Below are 13,339 nucleotides of genomic sequence, written 5' to 3'. Positions count from 1 at the left end.
TTTAAGTTAATCCATGATTAAGGGGCAATTAAATTTAAGTGCTTTGATTTAATTGTACTAATATGTTTGTTCAAAGTTGAGTATAAGTATAAATGAAAACAGAAATAAAAAGTAAGATAGGACGAAGTCAGCATGAGAACATAGCACAAGCTGAGTGGAGTGCAACTCAGTATAACAGAAGAAAAGTCATCTTCAGAACAAACGCTTAAAGATGAAGCTGACCAAAGAAGCTAAGTGGAACGCAACTCAAAGAAGTCTGCCTCTAACCTTAAAGCTTGCAGACGAAGCTGACCATGGAAGCTGAGTAAGAATATGACTCAAAAGCAAAGAACAAAAGCAACGTCAATAAAAGTCAAGCTGAGTGTTCGTCAGGACAACATGACTGATCCGTTTGCTAAAAGACAAGATCCGACATCTGTCTGCACCAATAACAGAAGCCTTGGAATTACGCACAGAGTCAATTTCGAGATGCATAGGTCAACTGTCCGTTAGCTAAAAGATGAACTGGCACTAGAAGACGCACCTGCGGGAAGAAGACAAGCCTGATGCCTGCGAATTTCAGACGACAGGATTGACCTGTAAATCTGAAGCTGACCAGAACAATGACGCAAGAAAGAGCCATTTGTATTCAACGGATAGATCCAGATTCAAATCATTAGAGCTTCAGACCTCAACTATAAAAGGACAAGTTCATTCTTGGATCCTTAGCCGAATTGCCGAAAAACAAAAAGAGAAAAAGAGCATACATACAAAGCACACAAAAACAAGAAAAAGATCTTACACCAAATTTCCATTTCTGTGTAAAGTCTAGATTGATTTTTGTAATCATCTAAAGTGTTCTTCATCTAGAAAAGAACAAGTTTGTATCAATTGTAAAATTGAGAGAGTTGTGTTGAGTACTCGGTTTTAAGTACTCAGTGGTAGAGAAATCTAGGTGTTCGGTTATAGCACTTAGTAGGAGTTGAGTAGACAAATAGAGGAAGGTACTCTTGCATATTCAACTGCCTGGTAAACGGTTTGTGCTCTACCTTTAAAGAGCTCAGTATTGGATTGAAAAAGCCCGGAGGGACTCTGGGGACTAGACGTAGGCGGAGAGGCCGAACCAGGATAAGTCGTGCTGAGTAATTTCTAACTCTCTCTCAATATATCTATATGTGTGTTTCTTGATTAACTTGCTCAGGATATAAATTGTAAAAGCTGACACTGAGTAATCTTGGTGTTGAGTTGGAAGCTGACCTCAAGTGTTAATTCCCAACTCACAAGTAAAACAGTTATAGTCAGCATCTGACTAAAGCTGTCTTACATCTCTCGGCCGTGCTGACCTAAAATAAGTTAAGTAACTTAAAGAATTGATTAAGTCAGCATAATTAAACGAAAAAGTTACATTAGTTCCTAACCCCCCCTTGGAACTAATCACACGGGACCAACATTTATATCATCTCAAAACCTAAGGATGAAATTACAATAAAGGGAAAATGCATACAATTAAATAAATAAAGATTAAAATGGTAAAATATGGTAGAGGTAAATGGGTGGCATGGGTTGTAAATAATGGGTGGCAAAATTGTAATTAGAGTGGAGCTGAAGTGAGGGGCAAGACTGATTTGTAAGGCTTTTCAAAGAGCTCACACGACGAGTGAGATTCATTTCAAAATTCCATATGGCGAGTGGGATGCAAGGTGAAACTTCTGATCCCATTTGAATGATCCATACGGCAAGTGGGAATAGCCACATGCTGAGTGAGATTTATTTCTCACACAAAGGCCTCACCTTTGGCTCCGGCGTGTTTCCCCTTTGATCCGGCTTCTTCCACTACTCGTCTCCTCTCGTCTAATCAACTAGATGCTCGTATAAAAACTATTTATAATGATCGTGAATTAAGCCTGTAAAATGCACCAATATAGTCATGTTACAAATAGTCCAATCAACCTAATTTAACCAGAACGCATTGCAAATATGGCGTTTTAATAACGTTTTTTATACTAGTGTTTAAAATTATTTTTGTTTATGGAAAATAAAAGAAAAGAAAATAGAGTGGAAAGACCTAGAATCTACGGAAAGAAAGAGTGGAGGAAAGTTGAAGAGAAAGCAAAAGAGTTGAGAAGTTACAACAACAAATGGAGAAGTGGGAGAAATTGTACGTGTATTTTCTCTACGACTCTTAAGAGCAGTTTCCTACATCTATAAATATAATTCTTTTACAAACTCCAACTAACCTATTAAACAACCAAATCAGAGATTCCAATAATTTCAACTTGTATTTACTAAATTTAGTTAGCTTTTATCTATCCTTAACATCGATATGACATCAAATTAAACTTTACATCAGTATTTTATCAGTGTTTCAACTTTCAACATTTCAACTTTCAAGTAAGTACTTTAATTGCAAACTCAATTGAAGCTTCCATCATCTTTTTGATTCAATATTTACGTTTATGTACTTTTGTTTCATTAATTCTCATCGCATGCGAAATTAATTTCAAAATTAGTTGTTTTTTTTTACTCTTACAATCCTAATATTGAAGTCAAGCTTCACAATAATTTTTAAACACTCAATTTATCTTTTACATTCAATAAAAAAAATTGACATACATCTCATGTATGTCCTTTCATTAAAAAAAATGCAAAAACAAAAGGATTTTAAAAAGATATAATTATTATCTTTGTAAAAAAATTGAACAATTAAAAAAAATTCGTTATAAATCAAGTTACAAAAAAAAAATCCTTAAATAATTTATACGGATAAACACATCCATCGAGTATCTAATTAGTTGTTCAATCTCTTGATGTAAATAAGAATCTTTTTCATCCTTGAGAAGATAGAAGATTTTTCACTAAAATATTATCTTCTACAACTTGTAATAAGTTGATTTCTGATACTTTATTCAATAACTGTGAAAGATGTAATACCATGTAGGGGTGTACATGGTCGGTTAACCAGTCCATTAAGGTTAATTCAGTCGGTTAATCATGAATCTTATACCACACAAGCAAGAGGGAGAAAATTCCAGGGGCAAACATGTTGCATCCGTCAATAGTAATCACAGAGTGAACACATCAGATTCCTATACTGTAAAGTTTTCATAACTCTATATGCAAAACTACACCTGATAGCTGGATCATTGACACTGATGCAACTAACCGTATCGTTTGCAACCTAAATTATTTCACAAATCATAGATTCACTCAAAATGTCTCAGTCTAACTACCAAATGGTCAAATTATACTTGTCACTCACATAGGCACGGTTTAAGTTCATGGATAAAATTGTTCTCTATGATGCATTATATATGCCACAATGTCACTATAACTTAATATCAAGCAGCAAGTTAACAGCTCAATCTCATTCATGCTTATATTTCACTTCACATAATTGTGTTATCCAAGATGTGAAAACATACCGGAGGATTGGATATGCTAGAATGCAGGGAGGATTGTACCACCTGGATAGCCAATACACAACTCATTTAAAACCTAGAGTCTCCATCAACTCAAACACCACTATATGGCACATGCGTCTAGGTCATCCGTCTCACCTTAGAAGTCAAGTCCTCTATCAAATACAACCTACCATTCATGTAGATAAATGTCATTTAGCTTGTGATGTCTGTCATCTTTCAAAACAAAAGAAGAGAAGTTATTCTCATAGTTCTAGTAGGGTTGTAAACTGTTTTGATTTAATTCACATGGATATTTGGGGACCTATTTCTAATTCATTCAATGGAATTCATTATTTTCTTACTGTTGTCGTTGATCATAGTCATTTCCTCTACATGAAGCACAAATCATAAACAAAATATGTTATTCAAGTGTTTCATACATATGTGCAAACACAATTCAAAACACACATAAAAGTCATCAAAACTGATAATGGTGTTGAATTCAACATGCCTAATTTCTATGCAAAAATGGCATCATGCATCAAACCAGTTGTATTGAGACACCCCAGCAAAATGGCATTGTTTAAAGAAAACACCAAGACATTCTAAACATTGTTAGGGCTCTCATATACCAAAGCAAAATCCCAAACACTTGCTGGTCAGATGCAGTTTCTTATATTGCATATCTCATAAATAGACTACCCACAAATGCCACACAAAAATTCCATTCCTTACACACTCCTACATAAAAAAAACCCGCCTCAATAGCATGACCTCAAATTCTTTGGCAGCCTATGTTATGCCTGAACCCTTGACATACATAAAACCAAGTTAACTCCCAAACCTGTGAAATGCATATTTCTGGGATACAAAACTTGCATGAAAGGTTACAAAGTCATAAACTTGCAAATATACAAAATTCACATTTCCAGAAATGTCCACTTCTAGGAAAGCATTTTTCCATACCACAAAACCACCCATAACCATACTCCAAACTAACAGAAATGCATAATGTAGAAGTGGATGCATCAGAAGATAGTGTACAAGACAAAAATGATGTGCTCACACAGGAACAATATGAGAATAATTTTCAAGAGATTGCAGTCACACACGACCAACCTTGATAACTTACGAATGAACTTCCGTCGGAGCTCCACCTGTGGGGGGCGCCGTTAGGTTCGGTCGGGGGCACTCCGATGCTTAAGTCAGTAAAGTATAAAATTGTGATAAACTGTAAGCACAAAGTGTAGTGTAGAATGTGTACCTCAATGCCTTGAGATGTGAGACTATTTATACTAGCATAATTGTAACCATCGAACTAGTAACTAGAAAGCCTCTCATTAATGCCACTTTAATGGTAGTTACTATGTTCATTCAAGTGTGACCGTTAGCTCATTTATGGAGCTATTACTTGTCATCAATGGTTTCGATTTCCATATGGGAAGACGGCGCCGACATCCTTTGGACGGATCAATGTTGAATGGCGGGTCTCCCAAGATATGGCGGTTGTGAGCCTCTTTAAGATGTCTGATCATCACGAGGCGTATCTTTTGGATCATGGATCTCTGGTGGCGTATGACTTGCTCGGTACGCCATCTAGGTGGCGGATCTCTAGTCACTACCAATGTCTAAATGCTCTTTTGGTCCTCTGACTACATGAATCTTTATGGATTTGCCCTTGGATAATATCTGGATGTTATCAAACCTGATGTTTTTATTGAAGAAGTTGAGCAAGTTGACAAAAACACTGCAACTCAGCCAAAAACAATGGAGCTCAAAAGATCCACCAGAGTCAGACAGCCACCAAGATACTTGCAACACTGTGATCTATTGCGACAATCAGGCAGCCATCCACATTGCATACAATCCGATGTTCATGAGCAGACTTAGCACATCGACATTGACTGTCACTTGGTCCGTGAACAACTCCAACAAAAAATCATTCATCTTCTTCCCATTAGATTTGCAAATCATTTGACAGACTTCTTCATTAAAGCACATCACTTTCATGCTTTTCAACTTTTCAAGACCAAATTCGGGCTGTTGAATATCTAAACTCCTAGTTTGAAGGGGGTGTTACATTCTCAAGTCAAAATCACTCTTGCCACGTTATTGATCCAGTCAACAACAAACATGGATCTTATGGACAACATTGCTCACTTATGGCTAAGATTAAACCAGGACAACTAATGACATATTTACCCATGGTTCTAACAAATTCTTTTGTTGCTTTGTACATATTTACCATTGTTATAGTACATCCTTTTGCTTTATAGAGGATTAAATCCTTGTACATTGTTGACAGAATAATGATATACAATATATAATTCTTCATCACTTTATGATCTTCAACATATGTTTAAATAATATATTAAAATTTTCATAATTAAATTACATAATGATTAGAATTAATAATTTTATATAATAAATATTACACGAAGTATTTTAATCATTTTAAATAAAACAATTATGAGAGAAAATACTTGAAAAATGTCTGACCAGATTACTCAATTCATCTAAAAAATTTATTTTATATAAAACTAAATTGATGGATTTAGATCTAAGAGTACCTTAGCCATTACATATATGTTCCCAAAAAAAAAAAAGGAAAAAAAGAAAAGCAGATTTTGATTCTCGTCCGTACACTTATTTATGGCTGCTCTTAATAAAAAAAAAAAAAATCAACAACCATTAATTAGAAAACACAGCCGTACCACATAATTTAGAAAAATCAAAATTATCCTGTAATTTTCAGTGTCCTCAACCATAAATTTTTTTTATTTTATTTGTGGTGTTTCATTTATTACTTTTAAAATAACGGTTTATCTAACCTGTGCCTCATGGCACAGGTTTAGCTTTAATGATTAAATTATTAATTATGTTTTCACGGTTCTTTTTTGGTCTAAGTATAGGATAAATTATATCTATGGTCACTGAACTTTATTATTTTTACATTATGACTATTCAACTTCATTTCTTCCTGGTATGATCATTGAACTTTACACTTTTTAACATCAGTGGCCACTTAACGTCTCAAAACGACCATTGAAAGCTAAAAATAAAAAATCCAAAGCTTTAATGATATTCTAAGGAACTTTAATTCTTGAAAATTTAAAAAAAATTCAATTGAGGCCTTATCAAATTTAATTACTTACCACCAAAAAACCAAAATAATTAAAATTCACTTTCTCTCTTCTAACCAAACAACACCTAAATAACCTCAAAACAAAAAATTTCAAGAATTAAAGTTCCTTAGAACATCATTAAGGCTTTGGATTTTTTATTTTTAGCCTTCAATGATTGTTTTGAGACGTTAAGTAGTCACTGATGTTAAAAAGTGTAAAGTTCAATGGTCATACTAGGAAGAAATGAAGTTGAATAGTCATAATATGAAAATAATAAAATTCAGTGGCCATAGATGTAATTTATCCTATACTTAGACCAAAAAAGAACCGTAAAAACAAAATTAATGATTTAATCATTAAAGCTAAACCGATATAAGAAGCATTGTTGGAGATGATATATCTTAACCACTCTTAAATCACTAATAAGAGTCAATTATTTATATTATTTTTAGAGAATGAACTAAGAGTCCCTTAGAGATGCTCTTAAGCTTTTATAAAAATATGTAATATGTAAAAGTGTACGAAGCAATAAACTATTTATCCTAAAGATAATTAGTTATTTTGTTTTGAATATGAAAATTATTACTCATTACATAAAAATTTGTCATTGGTTTTAAATTATAATTAGTAAGTAAGAGGGTAGTTTAGTGAAAGAAAAGGGGATTCTCACATTTCTTACAAGTTGTCCTTCTCCTCCTTCCTCTCTTGGCTATCTTCCAAAGTCGCTTTCTCCTTTTTACAGTGACAGCAAATTACCAGACCACACCTCAATCTGGAAACACTCACCAAAAACAACACCTACTTCATTTTTTTTATATATTAATAATTTAAAACAAAGGAATACCCTATTCTCAGCTGGACCCTCCTTCTTCTGCTCAAACAACCCTTTGGTCCCTCCACTATTTACCACACCATTAGGATCCCTCTCTTTCTTCTTCTTCTTTTCCCGTGGGTTCTTAGTTCCGTTCTTACCAAAATGAAATAGATATACTTTACAAGATCCCCACTTTGCTTCTTGATTATTAGTTTGGTGCCAAACCAAACCCATGTTTATGAATTCCAATTTTCTTTTCTTTTCAATTTATATTCTTTCATTAACACTAAATCTTCAATCTTTTATTCAATTAATTTATACTCTCTTCAAATCTTTCAAAGTTTTAGTCTTTTGATAGCTCTTGGAAATGATGACTTCTCTTTTTCTACTAATTGTGTTCTTTCTCTCTTGTCAAATCATCTGTGTACTCTCATATTCCTCACAACCTATGAATTGTACGGACACCGCCCGCCTATGCACATCGTTTTTGGCCTTTAAACCACAAGAGAATCTTACTCTACCAGTGATCCAGAGCATGTTTGATGTTTTACCCCAAGATGTAATGGTAGAAGACAATGATCATGGCTACATATTTGTCAAGAAGAACTGCTCTTGCTTATCATCTACAGCAGCCAAAGTTTATGGAACTAATACTACTTATACAATGGAATCAAGTGATGGTTATGTTTATGAGAATGTGATCAATGCTTATGATGGGCTTGCTTTCCTTCCCAATACTACGAGAAAAGCCAAAGCTGGTGCTGTAATTTCATTGAGGTTGTTTTGTGGGTGTTCAAATGGGTTGTGGAATTACTTGATGAGTTATGTGATGGGGGAAGATGACACTGTTGAGTCTTTGTCAAGTCGATTTGGGGTTAGTATGGATAGTATTGAGGCAGTTAATGGAATAGGAAGTCCTGATAATGTTACTGCTGGTGCTCTTTATTATGTTCCCTTGAATTCAGGTCAGTTAATTTCTGCTGTTTTACTTTCTTCCTACCTTTGATTTGTGGTGCTAAATGTGTTTGATTTTGGAATTGTAGAGATCAGTTCATGTTTTTACTAAATTTTTATGAAATTGATAAGAAATGCTGGTTCAACATGCAGAAGAAGTGGCTTGCTAATTTGTTTTGTATTTGTTAAATTGGGAATTCCTTCTTGATATCTGCTATGTGATTTTGGAAATGTTGAGATTTGTTTGATGGATGCATTAAGAGGCACATAACGTAGTTTGGAGTAGGGTTTGAATTGACTGCTATATATTGAAGAAATCAGGAATTGGCTTAATTTTTTAACTTTTATTGTGTTTGGTGATCCATTGACGTAGAGATAGCTCTACTTTGAACAACCTATAAGAGTTCTCTATGGGAACAATACTCTTATTGATCTGTTAACAACAAGTAGATCTACGCCAGGGGAATTAGTAATGTGTCAAGATAAATTGGTACAAGAAGCCATGGATACACTTCTTGATAATGGAATTCGCGGACAACTAATGAGGGGCGGTTATAATAAGGTTTACAAGTCATTTCCGGATGTAATTGAAGGCAAAGAAGGACGATTTCATGAGACTCTGCTTCTAAAACGGGTTGATCGTTCGGGTTTTTGTTAGGAAAACACAAAAATCTGTGTACTTCTTTTCAGTGTTGCAGCTTTTGTGAAGCAATTGACATGTGTTATAATTCTATGATGGGGAATAGCATTGGGAATGCCACTGAAACGGCTATGAAAAGAATGAGCTGGATCACACAGATCTAGAGTGGCAGTTACAACTTACAAGTGGAGAAATTACATGAATGTTCTAATTGGATTTCATGGGGGGGAAAACTGCTGGCTAAAGAGACTTTTCTTAATTATCAGGAAGTCTCAGTAGAGGTCTGAACTTTGAAGCATTTCCCTGCATAAGGATTAAGCTTTTGGTTCTGCATATGTTAATCAGCATTGTGTTAGAGTCTTCTTTGATATGCAATCTAAATTTTCTCGACTGATCATAGAATTGGAGCATTTAGATGGCTGGATTTATATTATGTTTCATGCATTAAGGTCGTGCTTAGTAGGAGACAGTAAATGATGAATATAAAAAGGAAATAGCTTATACTAAAAGAAGTGCCACCTTACAGTTAGCTAAAACAAATTTATTTCCTCATATATTCACTTTTTATGTCCTTTCAATCACTTAACAATTGGATGGTTTTTGACTCCTTTATTTAGAAGTACAGATGTGCATTAATTGGAAGCCATTACTTATGAATCTCTCTTTTTTCCTTCCCAGTTCCTGGCGTTCCTTATCCTGTGGAGACTGACATTCCTCCTAGTCCCACCCCAGTTCCGGAACCTTCTTCTGAGAGTTTATCAGGTATGGCTTTGTATCTCTACGATTTCATTCGACTTTTACAAACTGTGCACACAAAACTACACCCGGATTAAGCTTTCATTAGTTGTGAGTTTCACTGATTTATAAAGGAGATAACAAGTTTCAGCTGGTGACTTCAAAAGCAAAATCATGTTGGAAAATATAATGTAATAGTGAAACTACAGCAATAAACGTAATTGAACACAGTACTTAGGTCTTTAATTGAGATAATTACCTGCACTAAGCCTGAGAAAGAAAGAAAAAGTCTCGTCCCGGTTGGCTATGAACAGATGATGAGTGTGTACTTGCATTATGTTGAACAATGAGCGTTTTGATCTAAAATAATTCTAAATTTTTGAGATAGTATAGTGACATTGGTGGCATTTCATGGTAAACTTTTGTAAATAAAATAACATTGAAATAGCCATTTGAAGCCTATGAATGAATCATGAATTTTATTCTATGGTGTTACTTTTCATATGTCACATAATGATCCGCCTTTTGTTCGCAGAAAATACGCAGAAGCATAAGGCGCATGTACCTTTTGGATGGATTATAGGGAGTCTTGGGATTGGTATTGGACTTGTTGTATTTTGTATAACCGTTTGTGTATGCTTGAAATCCTCTTGCTGCTTTTCTAAAGCTGAAGGAGAATGTGCTAAAGATTCTGATGAAAAGAGTTCTCATAAGTTTCATATTCTTCGCAAGCCAAGTTTCTGTTGTGCTTCAAGGAGGTTCATCTCTGACCAGTCAGGAGACTGGAAGAACACAAATGGGGAGACTAGCAGCCACCATGTAGCTATTCCTAAAGGTTTTATAAACTATTTATGCGATTTGCAAATGTGTGATTAAGCATTGTGATTTCAAGTTTATGGTGCCATTTTCTTAAACCTCGGATGCCTGATTTCATAGTTTTATTTGCAGCTCTAGAAACTGATATACTTCACATGGAGAAACCTATGGTCTTCACATATGAAGAAGTTGATTTTGCAACTGATGGGTTCTCTGATTCGAGTCTTATTGGGCATGGATCATATGGTTCTGTATATTATGGGCACCTTGGTGATCAGGTCTCTTTTTGTTGCCTCTGTTCTATATTATACATCACACTATGTATAAGATATTGCTAACATTGCTTATGGATGATGATGTTAATCCATTCAGGAAGTTGCTGTGAAGCGAATGACTGCCACAAAAACTAAAGAATTTATGGCAGAGTTGAAAGTTTTGTGCAAGGTTCATCATTCAAATCTGGTAATGCTCTTTGTAATATGAGAAAGTTCATTGATGGTGATCTTGTGAGTTTGAAGCTTTGACGTGAATATTGGTTTGATTTTGTCAAGGTAGAATTGATTGGCTATGCAGCTAGTGATGAGGAGCTCTTCCTAATTTATGAATATGCTCAGAAGGGTTCATTTAAAAGCCATTTACATGATCCTCAGAATAAGGGTGAGATGCTTATAACTATTTTGCTTAGAGTAATATTCTTCTGCCTGTCCTATGTCTTGTTTTTAACTTTCTCCCTTTTTACGGTACAAATTTCTTACTTTATGCTATGAGAAACCAAATGCTGTGCTATACATGTTACCGTCTTGACGTTTCCAGTCATCTTTTTAATATCACAACTATCACAACTAGCAGTATTTGTTTCACTTTAAAGGCGTCCTTTGACCCATTGGTCCTTGTGTGTGGTTTCTGCACCCATGCCGTGTTTAATAGTGCTTAATAATTCAATGTTTGCTTGCAAGAAGGTCATACACCGCTGTCATGGAACATAAGGGTCCAGATTGCGCTTGATGCAGCTAGAGGTTTGGAATACATCCATGAGCACACCAAAACGCACTATGTTCACCGAGATATCAAGACAAGCAACATTTTACTTGATGGTTCCTTCAGGGCTAAGGTAAAGGGTCAATATATTGGATGACATTGATGTGGAACTGTAATTGTAGTATACATGGTTTATCTTATACGAGTGTATTGCATTCAGATCTCAGATTTTGGATTGGCAAAGCTTGTTGGTAAAAGAGGTGATGGAGAAACTACAGCAACAAAAGTTGTTGGTACATTTGGTTACTTGGCTCCAGAGTAAGAACATATAGTTCTATTCTGCTATTTTGCTTGTTGTAAGTCCTTCAACCAGTCTTACCTTTTGCCATTGTTTATTGCAGATATTTGAGTGATGGGCTTGCCACAGCCAAAAGTGATGTATATGCATTTGGTGTTGTTCTTTTTGAGATTATATCTGGTAGAGAAGCTATAATACGCACTGAAGGTTCAGCAACAAAAAACTCTGAAAGGCGTTCACTAGCATCTGTTGTAAGTAATTTCTAGCAGTGATTAATCTCTCCCTAATTCAATTGCCATTTCGTGTTGCAAATATCACTTCTCATTCAATTGCAACTTCTTGACTAAGCGTTCATATACTATGGTATTCTCCTAAAATAGCGCCCTAATTAATGCTTGCAATTTACAGATGCTAGCAGCTCTTAGGAGCTCACCTGATGCCATGAGCATGTCAAGTTTGAAAGATCACATCGATCCTAATATGATGGATCTATATCCACATGATTGTGTATTCAAGGTAACTCATAATCTTGCCTATTTGTCAATTGTCAATAAAAGATTAGACGATCTTTCTTTTTAGTGATGTTTAAATCACATTGAACTTGGTAATTATATAAAAAAAATAGCTGTCCTTTTCCTTGTGTACTGCAAATGGGAGACGTAATCTACAAAACTAACCTTCTTCTTTCTTTACTGACATTCATCCATTGAGTGCTACTGCACTTTTTTTTATTGACGGTGAATCAGTCATGGGGCACAAAAACTTTGATTTTAAGGCGTTTCGCGTTTCTGTATCTGTTTCAGAAACCGAAACTCTTGGAAACTTGTATAAAACATTTCGGAAACTGAAACTCTTGGCAATGGATGAAATGGCATAAATTTATATTTTGCAGCTAAATCTCCACATGGTAGTTTCTAATGTTGTTTCTCGGTGAATATAAATGCGTAGATGGCTATGCTTGCAAAGCAGTGCGTGGATGAGGATCCCATCTTACGGCCTGACATGAAGCAAGTGGTGATTTCGCTGTCACAGATCCTCTTATCCTCCATAGAGTGGGAGGCAACTCTTGCAGGAAATAGCCAAGTTTTTAGTGGCCTTGTCCAAGGAAGATAAAAATGGAACAACAAACTCTTTCATGCCTTCAACCTCCTGTTTCTCCTTCAGTTAAGAATGAACAGCAGCTCTCTCTGATATTCCAATAAAGTGTAATATAGCAGCAGTTTCAGTGTCACAGGTGATCATATATCTCTTGTTTCCCAAACTATTGATTTTGTATACAGTTCTTAGTTGCAAGTGGAAATTTTTCGTGTAATGTAAAATGCGGTAATATAGATAAACTTTGTAAGACAAAATTAGTTTGATTGCAGTTTATGGTATTTTGGTGTTTATATCTTTTATCTCATTTTCTGATTCTAAGACTTTCCCTTTATTGAATGCGAAGACAGAATGTAAATCTCTGGCATGGTAAGCCAAACTAAGCAGAGGATTCGTACCAATTAAGGTTTATTTGAGTTGCTAAAGATCTCAAGTCATTTACGTTAAAAATCTGTACACTTAAATGAAGGAGTAACTTAGTTTATTAACTCTGAACTCTATTAT

General features: G+C 35.0%; 1 protein-coding gene across 2 annotated transcripts; it reads left to right on the top strand.

The window, feature by feature from the left end:
• The first annotated feature begins 7,329 nt into the window (after positions 1 to 7,329).
• On the top strand, positions 7,330 to 13,130 carry LOC136223214 (lysM domain receptor-like kinase 3). Of its 2 annotated transcripts, none has more exons than XM_066011100.1 (11): positions 7,330 to 8,284; positions 9,592 to 9,675; positions 10,184 to 10,483; positions 10,597 to 10,742; positions 10,837 to 10,926; positions 11,016 to 11,121; positions 11,421 to 11,575; positions 11,663 to 11,760; positions 11,844 to 11,991; positions 12,149 to 12,256; positions 12,689 to 13,130. In XM_066011100.1, exons 1-11 carry the CDS (start codon positions 7,687 to 7,689, stop codon positions 12,851 to 12,853), a joined length of 1,998 nt encoding a protein of 665 aa, XP_065867172.1. In that variant the 5' UTR covers positions 7,330 to 7,686; the 3' UTR covers positions 12,854 to 13,130. The 2 variants fall into 2 exon arrangements, with proteins under 2 accessions (XP_065867172.1, XP_065867173.1); XM_066011101.1 differs by having other exon boundaries at positions 7,333 to 8,284; positions 11,424 to 11,575.
• The last annotated feature ends 209 nt before the right edge of the window (positions 13,131 to 13,339 follow it).

The sequence above is a fragment of the Euphorbia lathyris genome, chromosome 3, assembly GCF_963576675.1.
Source record: "Euphorbia lathyris chromosome 3, ddEupLath1.1, whole genome shotgun sequence".
NCBI classification, from domain to species: domain Eukaryota; kingdom Viridiplantae; phylum Streptophyta; class Magnoliopsida; order Malpighiales; family Euphorbiaceae; genus Euphorbia; species Euphorbia lathyris.
The sequence above is the reverse complement of the archived record's forward strand: the minus strand, read 5'-3'. Positions and strand labels throughout refer to the sequence as shown.

Excerpts from the sequence above, each read along its gene's own strand:
- LOC136223214 (XM_066011100.1), top strand. The coding sequence starts at position 7,687 with ATGATGACTTCTCTTTTTCTACTAATTGTGTTCTTTCTCTCTTGTCAA. Across the intron at positions 10,927-11,015 it reads AGGTTCATCATTCAAATCTG|GTAGAATTGATTGGCTATGC; the intron begins GTAATGCTCTTT and ends GATTTTGTCAAG. Across the intron at positions 11,122-11,420 it reads ACATGATCCTCAGAATAAGG|AAGGTCATACACCGCTGTCA; the intron begins GTGAGATGCTTA and ends TTTGCTTGCAAG.